Source organism: Acinonyx jubatus, chromosome C2, assembly GCF_027475565.1.
Source record: "Acinonyx jubatus isolate Ajub_Pintada_27869175 chromosome C2, VMU_Ajub_asm_v1.0, whole genome shotgun sequence".
NCBI lineage: Eukaryota > Metazoa > Chordata > Mammalia > Carnivora > Felidae > Acinonyx > Acinonyx jubatus.
The window spans coordinates 66,790,060-66,802,501 of record NC_069384.1 but is presented as its reverse complement, the minus strand read 5'-3'; the positions used below and the strand labels follow the sequence as shown (position 1 = coordinate 66,802,501).

Here is a 12,442-nt window from a genome sequence, read left to right as displayed (position 1 = left end):
AAAAGGGGACAGATGATGGTCATAGCACTATCACATCATCTATCAAAAGCCTAACTGATCAATATTTCTCCACAACCTGTGGAGTCCCTTTGACTTCTGTGTCATTTCCATTTGTTTTTTGTGCCCTATAGATAACCAGTGTGTGGTTTGTTTGTTTGTTTGTTTTCAGCTCTGTGGTTCTTATTACGATTGCAAGACACCCTCGGTAATAACCATCAGGAAACTTGTGGGAAAAAACTATACTATTTACATGTTCTGGAAATTACATGGCACACATGGGGCCACACAGTAAGGTCACAGGTGGAGAGACAGAGAGAGAGGGGGGTATGAGAGAGAGCAAGCACGGGCCTGGAGTTCTGCGTTTATTAAAGTTGAGAGTGAGGTTTTGCAGGATCATTATTTACTGGTGAATTTAAAACAGAAGAGCAGGAATTTAAAGTGCCGGAAGAGAAAAAATAAATGGCCCAAATGCTCAGTTGTTGAAACCAACCAAGATCTCTAAAACAGAAGAGCCTTGGTGGGGGTAGGGGATAGGAGAGTGGCCTGGTTCCTTATCTAGTCCCATGGTTGGCAATGCGTTTATTCAAGATAGCCATCTTTGAAGTGGATGCCCAGGCAATCAAAGCTTCTGTCAGGCACTTGCATTACCAAAAAGAAAACCCGGGGCGCCTTGGTGGTTCAGTTGGCTAAGCGACTCTTGATTTCGGCTCAGTTCCTGATCTTACAGTTTGTGAGATCAAGCTCCATATCAGGTTCTGCACTGATAATGCAGAGTCTTGGGATTATCTCTCCCTCTCTCTCTCTGCCCCTTCCCTGCTTGCATGTTCTCTCTCTCTCTCTATCAAAATAAAGAAATAAACATAAAAAAAAAGAAAAGAAAAGACAAACCTACTGTTGGGGCTTACACTATACCATTTTAACCTTTCCAGTGTTCCTTTTCCTTTGCATGGATCCAGCCACCCTGGGAAAGAAGAGAGGGCAGAGTTAAGCTTTAAAACGTCTCTTATGTTACATTCATTGATATTTGGAAAATCCATATTTTTATCAAGGGCTTTCTAAAGACTGAAATAGAATATTAGCAATACAAACCTTACACTAAACTCAGTAAATGAGGTCTTGGTGTAATTCTTCTGAGAGGCTAGAAAACTCTAACTTCAAGGCTCATTGCACAGAAACCCAGGGGCAATGTTGCTAGGAACTACTCTAATACACTGGCAGTTATGATTTCACAAGGTCTCTCAAATTCACCCTCCCTTGCTGTTTCCCAGGTGCCACTCCAGCCAAGCTTTCATCACACCCTTACCACATTATTGCTGACACTTCCTGGTTGGATCCTCCCCTTCTAGCACCTCCTGAAAGCCAAACTCTTTCTCATACACTTAAAAAAATGTTGCTCCATCTTGGGAACTTCCCATCATTTATCAAGAGCATTCTAAATTCTTAAGAATAGCACTCGAGTACCTAGGGTTATTCCTGAGCCAGCCTTCTCTTTCATAACTTCCTTGCAGCTGGGTCTTCTTCATGTCTCTCATACCTCTTCTTCATTCTCATTTTCACCTCCATGCTCTTGCTCGTCCAGTGCCCCTTGACAGGGATGTTCTTCTTCTTCTCCATCAGTTTACATTCACTACTGCTTCGAAACCACGCCACACAGAGCCTCTGTGTTTCCCCCCTCGTTCTTGGTTTGCATTGCATATTCCTGTTACCTCACTTACTGCGCTTACGTTCCACTTATCCTCTCCATGATCTGATTGTAATCTCTTCCATGACAGAGACTGCTGTCTTGGCTGTTACCCAGCGTATCTCCTAGACTGTCAAACAGAGCAGCTGCCCCACAAATGGGTGAGCAAGTCCATAGGTCTCGCCACTTTCTTATTGGGAAAAGGGGGCTACTGGTCACTGTAGACTTCTGGAGTCCTTGAAGGTTGCTGGCTGAATATGTCTTGTTCAAGTTCTCTGCTTTGCAAGAAAGGAAACTGAGGATCACTTTGGATTCACAGTGCTTGTTAATCACAGGACTGACACTAAATTTAACTACCAGTTTGAATGGCCTTTTCTTAAGAATCCCATATAAAGAAAAACCCAGTCAACCGCATGGCTGGCGGGTTTTAACACCTTCTGATGTCCATCTGCCTATTCATGTCTCTCTAATGATAGAACACAATTTCACATATGCAAGAATGGTAAGGGTAACATTTTCCTTTTCTTTTCCATTTTTCCTTTTCTTTATACAGATAAGCTGGGCTTATATTTTCCAGATAAGTTGAAAAATATTTTCTGTTTTTTCATACAAAAAAGCTGTGCTCCAGAGAGACGGGCAGTTTACTGGCAAGAAAAGCAGGGCACCCCTGCCAATGTTGGGTAGCCAAAGCCTTGGCAGCCTCTGTCTTGGGCAGCAACTGAGGACAAGCCAGGGAGCTGGCCAGAATTGAGAGACCTGTGAAACAATTAAAGTGGGGTTTGACAAGTAAAGAGAGCCCTTATTTGGCCTTCATTATATTTCTTTACATATGTGGCATTTTTAAAAAAGGTTATTTATTTATTTTGGGGGGAGAGAGAGAGAGGCAGAGAGACAGGCGAACAGAGGATCCAAAGTGGGCTCTGTGCTGACAGCATTGGGCCCAATGTGGGGCTTGAACTCACGACCCATGAGATCTTGAGCTAAGTGAAGGTCAGACGCTTAACCGACTAGACTACCCAGGTGCCGCCACATATCTAGGTTTAAATATAATTCACACAACCCTAATCACAACCTTTAACATTGTGTCTTGAACTGATTATCTATTTTTTACCTTGCAATATGTTTAAAAGGATTTGAATCAGCATGCCTAGGTGCTTCAAACACAGCAACAGTATGACCAAATGTAATTGAGGCTATTGGGAATGGAGGAGAGAAGGGAAATAAGAGTAAGAAGAAAAAAAATGAAGCCGAGGTGAAGTTATTACACTAAATGCTGGCTTTTCTAAGGTAGGGTTAGTTGCCAGAGGCAAGTTACAGATTTGGATTTTAAGGTCCTTGGAGCCAAAGCAAAGAGGGAAATAAAATTAGGTCAATAATTCATGGAGAAGAAAAAATGAAACAAACTAGTTTCTTTTGATAAGCACAGCTATTCCCTGATAGACATTTCTTCCATGGTCCCATAAAGAGGAGATATGTAAAGCAGTGACAGAGCTGTCTTCAACACATCCCTATGGTAAATGCAAGTTCCAGAAGACTTAGATATCCTGTTTTCTATATACTGGCTAGTCCAGAAAAAGCAGTTTCAAGTAGCATGATCAGCATGAAAATTCCTTGAGTTACTTAATTCAAAGATAACATCTAAAGTATCTAGAATACTAGATTCATTGGATCTCTTGTAGATATTCTTCCATAAATGTTTCTTACAGATGGGCAGCCAGGAGGTAAACATTATACCCCTTGACAAGTCGCTGGGCTTCAGATTCTCTGCACTGCTGGCCAAGGGCTGGTCCAGATGTTTCGACAGTTTGATCAGTCATTGATCTAATATGTTCTTATAAATTAGTTGTTTGGCAGTCTGTATGCCTGGTCTGAATTTAGGCTTAAGGCCTAGTAGTTTGATCTAAGCTGGTACAGGTACGAGGCTTCTAGGTTACACAATTCCAGGGATGTTATTCACAGCATATGCTTTAAAAAAAAATTTTTTTTAACATTTACTTATTTTTGAAAGATGGAGACAGAGTGTGAGCAGGGGAGGGGTAGAGAGAGGGAGACACAGAATCTGAAGCAGGCTCCAGGCTCTGAGCTGTCAGCACAGTGCATGATGCGGAGCTCAAACCCACAAACAGAGAGATCACGACCTGAGCCAAAGTCAGCCACTTAACCGACTGAGCCACCCAGGTGTCCCTATTCATACTATCTTCTAAAATGGAGCTCACGTTTGCAGGATGTTTTTACTAAGGATACTTTCTTATTTTCAGTAAAAATGTGCATAAAGGGGGAGAAGGCTTTTATGGGATGAATTTAAATTCACCCACGTTTTCAAAGGGGGGCTCACTGGAGGTAGAAAGCCTAGCAAGTAATACAATGGGTTTTCAAGTTAGAGATGGCTGGGTTCAAGAATGTGGACATGTGACTTCACCTTTTTGAGGACCAGTTTCATTGTCTGTGAAATGTAGCAACAACAACCACTTCACAGGGCTGTGAGGATTAAATAGAAAATGTATGTAGAGTATTTCACTCAGTGTCTGGCATATGTATAATGTTCTATAAATGGAAGCTAGTTGCATTTTCATTTCCAGATATCCTAGCAACCGTCCTTACATTTTGCATCCTCAGCTGCATCTTGAAGGATCTAGAAATATAAAAAGAGATGAAGGAAAGAAAACAGATTAGAAGAATGCATTTGTATTTTTGGATTAATTTTTAATATTTGAGGTTAATGAGATTAAAAAGTCTCATCATTATAACCAAACCAGGCTGGGTACCTAAGTATTTTTTTCTTCTTTTTTTCCTTATGTAAAGTGGGTCCTTAGTGGAGATATTGGGTGAGTAATGCTGGATGGTCTCTTGATTGCAGGGTCTACTTCTGATGACTCCCTCCATCTTCTGGTTCTTATCTTTCTGTGTCCCATGACTTGGTCCTCCCGTTTCCCAAGTCAGAAAGATGGGTGTCACCCTCCACTTTCTTTGCTCACTCTCAGCCCCCTTATCAAGTACTCACCACCTCCTGTCAGTTACAATGGACTCCATCTACTGCTTTCCATTGGGATTGCACCACCCTCATTCAGGCCTTGATTATGTCTCTCTTGAATAATTGCAGTGGCTTCCCCTGTCTCCTCCTTTGACTGTGCTTCTCTTCACGCATGCTCTCCCCTCTTTGCCTATGCTCCATTCTTACACAACAGCCAAATATGTTTTCCAAAAAGCAAATGTGGGGCACCTGGGTGACACAGTCAGCTAAGCGTCTGATTTCGACTCTGGTCATAATCTCAAGGTTTGTAAATTTCATCCCATGTCAGGGTCTCTGCTTTTAGTGCAGAGTCTGCTTGGGATCCTGTGTCCTCCTCTCTCTCTGCCCCTGCCCTGTGTGCACACTTGTTCTCTCTCTGTCTCTCTCTCAAAAATAAACATTAACAACAACAAAAAAGCAAATCTGAATATATTGTTTCCTTAGTTAAAATCCTTTGATAGCATTTTATTGTTCTCAGGATATAATTCTCACTCTTTAACATGGCTTATAAGAACTTTAAATTTCTTAAAAAAGTTTATTTACTTGAGAGAGAGAGAGAGAGAGAGCACGAATGAGAGAGAGGGACAGAGGAAGAGAGAAAGAGCATCCCAAGCAGGCTTCATGCTCAGTGTGGAAACACGTGGGGCTCGATCCCATGACCCTGGGATCATGACCTGCGATGAAATCAAGAGTTAGAGGTTTAACCTACTGAGACATCCAGGTGCCCTTATAAGACCTTTCTGGGGCACCTGCGTGGCTCACTCGGTTAAGCGCCAACTTCGGCTCAGGTCATGATCTCGTGGTTCGTGAGTTCAAGCCCCGCATTAGGCTTTGTGCTGCCAGCTCAGAGCCTGAAGCCTGCTTCGGATTCTGTGTCTCCCTCTCTCTCCGCTCCTTCCCCACTTGCGCTCTGTCTCTCAAAAACAAAATAAACATTAAAAAAAATTTTTTTTTAAAAGGACCTTTCTGATTTGGTTCTTGCAAAATTCTCCTAGGGTGCCTTATTCTTTGCTTCTTTGCTCATGCCTTCTCTATGCTTCCATTTGCCTGATTCCTCTTTATCAGGCCTGTTATGGACTAAATTATGTATCTCCCCATTCATATGTTGAAGCTCTAATTTCTAGTACCTCAGAATATGACTGTATTGAAAGATAGGGCCTTTAAAGATGTGATTAAGTTAAAATGAGGTCACTAGGGTGGGCCCTAACCCAATATGCCTGGTGTCCTTACAAGAAAAGGAAATTAGGACACAAATATACAGGCCATGGAAAGACAAAGAGAAGATGACCATAGAAAAGCCAAGGCGGGAGGCCTCAGTAGAAAGCAACCCTGCTGACACCTTGATCTCAGATTTCTAGCCTCCAAAATTGTGAGAAAACAAATTTCTGTTGGTTAAGGCACCCAGTCTGTGGGTGCCTTTGTTCTGGCAGCCCTAGAAAACTAATACAAGGAAGGCCTCGCTGAAATGTTATTTCCCATCCCATCCCTCCAACCCACCTCTGACATCTGTGTGTCTCTGCTGCATACTCCTGTAGTGCTTTGTAATTTCTCTATCAGAGCTTTTACCACAGTGTTTTAGAATTGCCTGTTTTGCTTTTTCTGTTGTTTTCGATTGTTTATTTCGCTTTTGTGTGTTTGGTCTGTACCGTCTAAGCCATAAGCTTCTTAGGCAGGGACCATATCTGTTTTGCTCACAGTTTTATCCTTAGTGCCTCACACAGTGTTTTACACATTCCAGGCATTCAGTAAATAGTTGAATACAGGGGGCGAATGAATTGAGGATGATTAAAATCCTGGAGGTTAAACTAATGTTAATTGAAGGTCACCTAGAGCTAGAGACTCAGGATGTAATTTTGACTGTCAGAGTTGCTTAAAAGAACATTAACTAGGTTATAGTTCTCAGCACAAAGATAGCAACCATCCTCCTTCTACCATTCTAGTTACAAGGCAATACTCAAAACAAACAGAAGATAGCAGAAGATGACATCTTTGAATGAAGCAAACCACTTTAAAACTCCGAATGGAGCTTAAGATAACTGATTCAGATATACGAAGAAAAGCAGAGTGGCTGTAGGTTGAAATCAGGCCCTGATTCAGTAATGACAGGTGGGTTCTTATCCTTCACATTCATTATTCTTCCCCAGGCATGACTGGGTCAAGTTCCATTCCTCCTTCTAAGTACCATTGTTCTGCCTCATCTAATCTGCAAGCCTGTATGAGTAGGTGCGGCTGTCAGACAGCCAGAGCAGAGCCTGGAGACAAAGGGTGGAGTCAGGAGTTATGAAGTCCAGGACAAGTAGTCAGACCAGAATTTTACGCAATCAGTTCCTGATGACTCACTTAACTTGCGAACCAGGGCATTGGAAGCCTGTATGACATATTCAAGTTACTTCCTGGTTCTGTAGTCAACTGTGGTGAGGCAGTACCCTTACACTACAATCTCCTCTTTGGATCAGCAATTAGTGTACACATGATTTGCAAAATGCTTTTACTAAGCATATTATTATCTGAGAATTAAAAAAAAAAAAAAACCCAAGATAGTATATTTTCTACGGGATAGCCAAGAAATTTAATTATTGCAAAACATTTCTTTGGTGAGCAAGGAAACCTAACCAGGGCTGAGATGATCTCAGCAGATGTTTCTTTTCTTTCTTATTCTTGTTGTTGAAGATCTCTGCTCTCATTTATGTTTAAAAATCCTTTTGCTGAGGTATAGCATGTAGATGGGGCACAAATAAGCTCAGTCAATGCTTTTTGTCTTTCAAATAACATTATTTCTCTGATTATGAAAACAATATATACACAGTGTAGAGATGTTTTAAAATATGGAAAGAAAATAATTATCATTAATAATTCTCCTAATACCATCACACAGGGATCCTTTTTAACATCTAGGTGAGGAACTTTCCAGCCTTTTTCTATAGGCTGTATTCAAATATGTACTTTATAAAGTTGTAATTGCATAGCTTATCTGGGTTTATTATTTTTACTGTGAATATTTTCCTATATCATCACATATTTTATAATTTGACATTTAACAGCTGCATAGAATTTTATCCTGTGATCTTACTCTATTTAAATAATTCTCTATTACTGAACATTTAGGTTGTTTCCAATTTTTTGCTAAAATAAATAATGCTGCATAAACATTGTTCTGTATAAAGTCCTGCCCACATATATGATAAATTGATAAATGATTAGAGGATGTTGCTATTCCCAATTTCCTTGGCGAAGATGATCAGATGTCCTGATTTTGTGGGTCAGTGTTAGTTTATATTTTCAGGTCCCTGGATCCTTGGTATTAAGGAAACATAGGCCACAGTAGAGGGAAATACTCAATTGAGGAAAGTGCGGTTAGAAGTAAAAGTCAGTTTACCAACCTATTTCAGTAAGGATGACAATAATAGACACAGAATTATTTAAGAAAGATATCTGAGAACCTAGGTAAATACCAACAAATAAAAGTGTGGCCAGATAATATTTCAGGTATTTACCTATATTTTTACTCTTCTGCTTTTCCCTTGCCCATTCAAGCTAGTGGTCACCCTCTGCTCATCCATTCCTCAAAGGACAGATGTTGCATGTTAGAAAGCAGATGTAGTCTGAAAGACTTTCTGGTTCTGTTTCTAAGAGGTTAAATTCTAGAATAGAGAGTGGGTAGACAAGCTGTCTGTCTGAAATTGTAATGAGACTTGAAAAATATTGTCCTAAGGGGAAGGGAAGTGGTGAATGAACAGAGATTTTGAGGGGGGGTTGGAACAAAGGAGGATGGTAGAAAAAACTTTAAAAAGGAAATAGCTTCAAAGTATATCTAGGTGTATGAGTCCTAGGCAGCCTTGCAAAGATTCTGCTGCCTGGGATGTCAGGCAGAAGCAGAGGGGCGTGCTGACTGGAATGGTGGGCATCTGCACTGTAAATTGGGTGCACTTGAGAGTTGGAACCAGATTGTGACTCCTATTCCACATCTTTGGCACTACATAAGTTTCTGGAACAATGGCACCCAGAGTGAGTGAGGGAAAAGAATTAAGTCGAAGAATTAAGACTGTTTCCCTGTGAGATGAGAGCTCAAAACAGAAGCAGAAATTTAGAAAATCATTATATTCCTTTAATACTTGTGCTTATGGATTGAGATTTATACCCACTATAATTTCTATATTTTCTGTAGAAATTAATAAAATTTTCAAAAATTCTTACAAGAATACTAATGGGAAGAGTTATGGGACAGAGTTGCAGGATATAATCCGTGCAAATTCTGGTAGTATCATGGAGTTATTTAAAAATATCTGACATTCCTTCACACTGTTTCGAAGGAATGAAGTAGTGATTTGGGCATTTTAAGAATTAGTTTATAATATTTAGAACTTTAAAATTTGCTTTAGAACTTTAAAAGTATACTTTTTTATATTAATTTTCAGTGCAGGTTAACGATGTCACATGTTTTACAATTTAGTGAAATCAAATAGAGGCTTATCAGAGTCCCTAATGTTCTGGCTTAATCTAAGAGTTAACTTTGTAGTATTTAGAGCAAGAGATATTTTCTCTGGCTATCCTGCAAAAATCACATTTCTCATTACTGGATTTGTGATAAGGATTGGACAGAGAATACTGCAGGCTATACTATCTGGTAAATTCTCAGTGGGCAACTTCACTTTCAAGCTTTTTCACCTGATTTGGTTGGCCAACTAACTGTCAGGGAACTTTAATTATTTAAACATAAGTTACCTGATGCGTTATAGGGAGGAGATCTGGAAGCGAGACAGAAATAGCCATGGATAAATATGAGAGTTAGAGAGACAGACAAATAGAATGGATAACTGCTTTTCTAGGGAGCTCTGAATTCAGTCCCAGATCTTCTTTGGTATCTAAGCGGCCTGGGGTAAGGCCCCTGATTCCTCATGAGCCCCAAGGGTGATAACAGTCTCTAGTGACTTCCCAGGTGGGACAGGCTCACGAGAGATGATGTGACTGAATGCTGCAAGGGCCCTGGCTCACTGTGCTCACTCAATGTTCCCAGCACTGCCCACCCCTCCCCCCCACACACCCCGCCTACCTCCTCTTTTCTGCTGAGGCTCCTTAACAGAGAAATACTTTTATATGGAGAAAGGTCATTTTATAATCCCCGTCTCTTTCCAGAAAAAGTGTGCTGTTTTTTGTTGTTATTTTTCATTTTTAATTTTTTTAAGTGGCAGAAAAATACCCTTTATTGAGCCTCTCCAGTCCTAGTTCTCTTTCTCCTACACAGTCTTGGTTCTCCTGAGATGTCCAGTCCCCTGTTTAGCAATGAGACCCACTTTGCAGCCAGCAGGGGTATTTTTGAAGATGGTATCAGGTTTGACAATGTGCCGGTGGTTGCCACCTCCAAAGGGATGCTCCACAGAGTTCATGGCCTCACCCCGCAGGCGTGCTCAGAAATTTCTCTTTGCCTTATACTTGTGGTAGGCACAGCAACCGAGCTTGTCAGTGCAGTCCCCTCTGGCCACCACGCCGACCACAGCTTTGTTGGCTGAAGAGATGACCTTCTTGGAGCCTAAGCGCAGCTTCATTTGGGTCTCATTGGTCTTGGGGTTGCGGTAGGTGATGACGGCGTCGTTCTTGGAGGTTCTGGCCAGCTTGCCTCTGTCATCAGCTTCTCCTTCAGGCAACATATGATGGTGCTCTTGGGAATGGTGTCCATTGCAAGCACATGGCCAGTGCTGAGCTGGGCCTTCTTGCCGCAGTACGCGAACTAGCCAACGTGGATGCCCTAAGCCGTGAAGAACAGCTCTGTTTCTTATACTCGTAGGGATCCCTGAGGACACACTTGGCAAGGAGTGTGTCACAACCCAGAGCATGGATGACATCCTTCCTGATGCCCTTGATGTAACTGTGTGGCTCAGCAAAGTAGGTGCGCAGCAGGGTCCCTGCGCAGCAGGGACCACTGCTATCCTCCAGAAGTTTCAACGCTGCTCTTCATCATGTATGGATTTAAAAGCAGGTAACTTCTTTCTCTCCTTCTCTACAGTTTGAAGATATTTTGCGCAGACTGACAATAACTTAGGATTCCCTATGTTTTATTCTTGGAGCTAGTGTAACCAGTTATCGAGTTGATCATATCTAGGCTCATGGTCTTAGGGTGGACAGGGAAGAAGGACAAATACAGGGATTCTTATTCCCTCTCATACTTTGGATCCTGACCATGTGGAAGAATGGACTGAGGAAGTCAAGTCGAGGTCTTACCTGGAACTGGCTGTTCCACGAAGTAAGTGTTAGGTTAGCCATATATATATAGTAGAGTTCATGGAAAACTGATGTTCTTTACCAGCAGAAAGGGGAAGTGAGGTTTTTGGAGGGCTTTCCAACTTGGAATTTTCCAGTCTAAGCAGCTGTAAGGCAGTGAACTTCAGGTGTGAGAAGGCAAGTCTTGGAATCACTTTGTAGTAAGAGGAGGAGAAGGACATACAAAGTTTGAAAACCCGTATGTGTATATGTGTTTGAAAGACCAAACATAACTACTTTAAATAATATAACTTTCATAAGAGAGGTGGTCTTTTTAATTCTTATTTAATGAGTATGTGAGTAAATAAAGTTTGAGAAACTGCTTTAGGCTGTAAAAGAAGGTGCCAGAGATGTAAACCAAGTTTAACCCCAGAGTTAGCTAAGTAGGGAATGAATAGCAACTTAATTAGCAGAGACATAGAGAGCCAGACCTGAGAGACCATCCAACCCAGCAGTTGCCGAACTATAGCCCTAAGAGCCAAATCCAGGCTGGCTGCTGCATTAAAAATTTTTTTTTATTTGAGAGAGAGAGAGAGAGAGAGAGAGAGAGAGAGAGAGAGAGAGAGATAGGTGCAGAGACAGAATCTCAAGCAGGTTCCACACCCAGCATGGAACCCATGCAGGGCTTGATCTCTCGAATCTGAGTTCATGACCTGAGATGAGATCAAGAGTCAGATGCTTAACTGAGCCATCCAGGCGCCCCAGGCAGGCTGCTGATTTTTTAATGACTTACTAGCTAATAATGGTTTTTATGTTCTTAAATGGTTGAAAAAAAATCAAAAGAAGAATAATATTTCATGACATGTGGAAACTATGTGAAATTAAAATCTCAGTGTCCCTAAAGTTTTATTGGAACCCAGCAATGCTCATTCATGTATTCTCATTTGCTGCTTTCATGGTGCAGGGACAGAGTTGAGTAGGTATGACAATTTATGGCCCAGGAAGCTTAAAACATTTATTATCTGACACTTTACAGTTTCAGGTACACAGCATAATGATTCAACAATTTTATACATTATTTAGTGCTCATTAGGATAAGTGTACTCTTGATGTCATTTATTTCACTCCTCCCCCGCCCCCCTCCAACTTTCTCTCTGGAAACCATCAGTTTGTTTTCCGTATTTAAAAGCTTTTGTTTGTCTCCTTTTTTCTTTGTTCATTTGTTTCTTAAATTCCATATATGAATCATATGATATTTGTCTAGAAATCATATATTTGTCTTTCTTTGAGTTATTTCCTTTAGCACCATACCCTCTAGATCCATCCATGTTGTTGCAAATAGTAAGACCTCATTCTTTTTTTATGGCTGAGTTATAATACTCTTTTGTGTGAGTGTGTGTGTGTGTGTGTGTGTGTGTATGTATCACCTCATCTTCATTCATTCATGGATGGTTGGACATTGGGTTGCTTCCATATATCTTGGCTATTGTAAATAATGCTGCAGTAAACATAGGGGTGCATATCTTTTTGAATTAGTGTTTTCATTTTCTTTGGGT

General features: G+C 41.0%; 1 protein-coding gene and 1 pseudogene across 2 annotated transcripts in view; one reads left to right on the top strand and one right to left on the bottom strand.

Annotated features, from left to right (window-relative positions):
• The window catches only part of ILDR1 (immunoglobulin like domain containing receptor 1), a 290,612-nt gene that overhangs the window by 24,834 nt on the left and 253,336 nt on the right, over positions 1 to 12,442 (top strand). For both annotated transcript variants that reach the window (XM_053220929.1, XM_053220928.1), the window contains exon 2: positions 10,474 to 10,665. In XM_053220929.1, the coding sequence (XP_053076904.1) occupies positions 10,521 to 10,665 (145 nt within the window). In that variant the 5' untranslated portion in view covers positions 10,474 to 10,520. The remainder of the gene's footprint in view (positions 1 to 10,473; positions 10,666 to 12,442) is intronic.
• LOC106984065 (60S ribosomal protein L8-like) lies at positions 9,911 to 10,522 on the bottom strand (annotated as a pseudogene).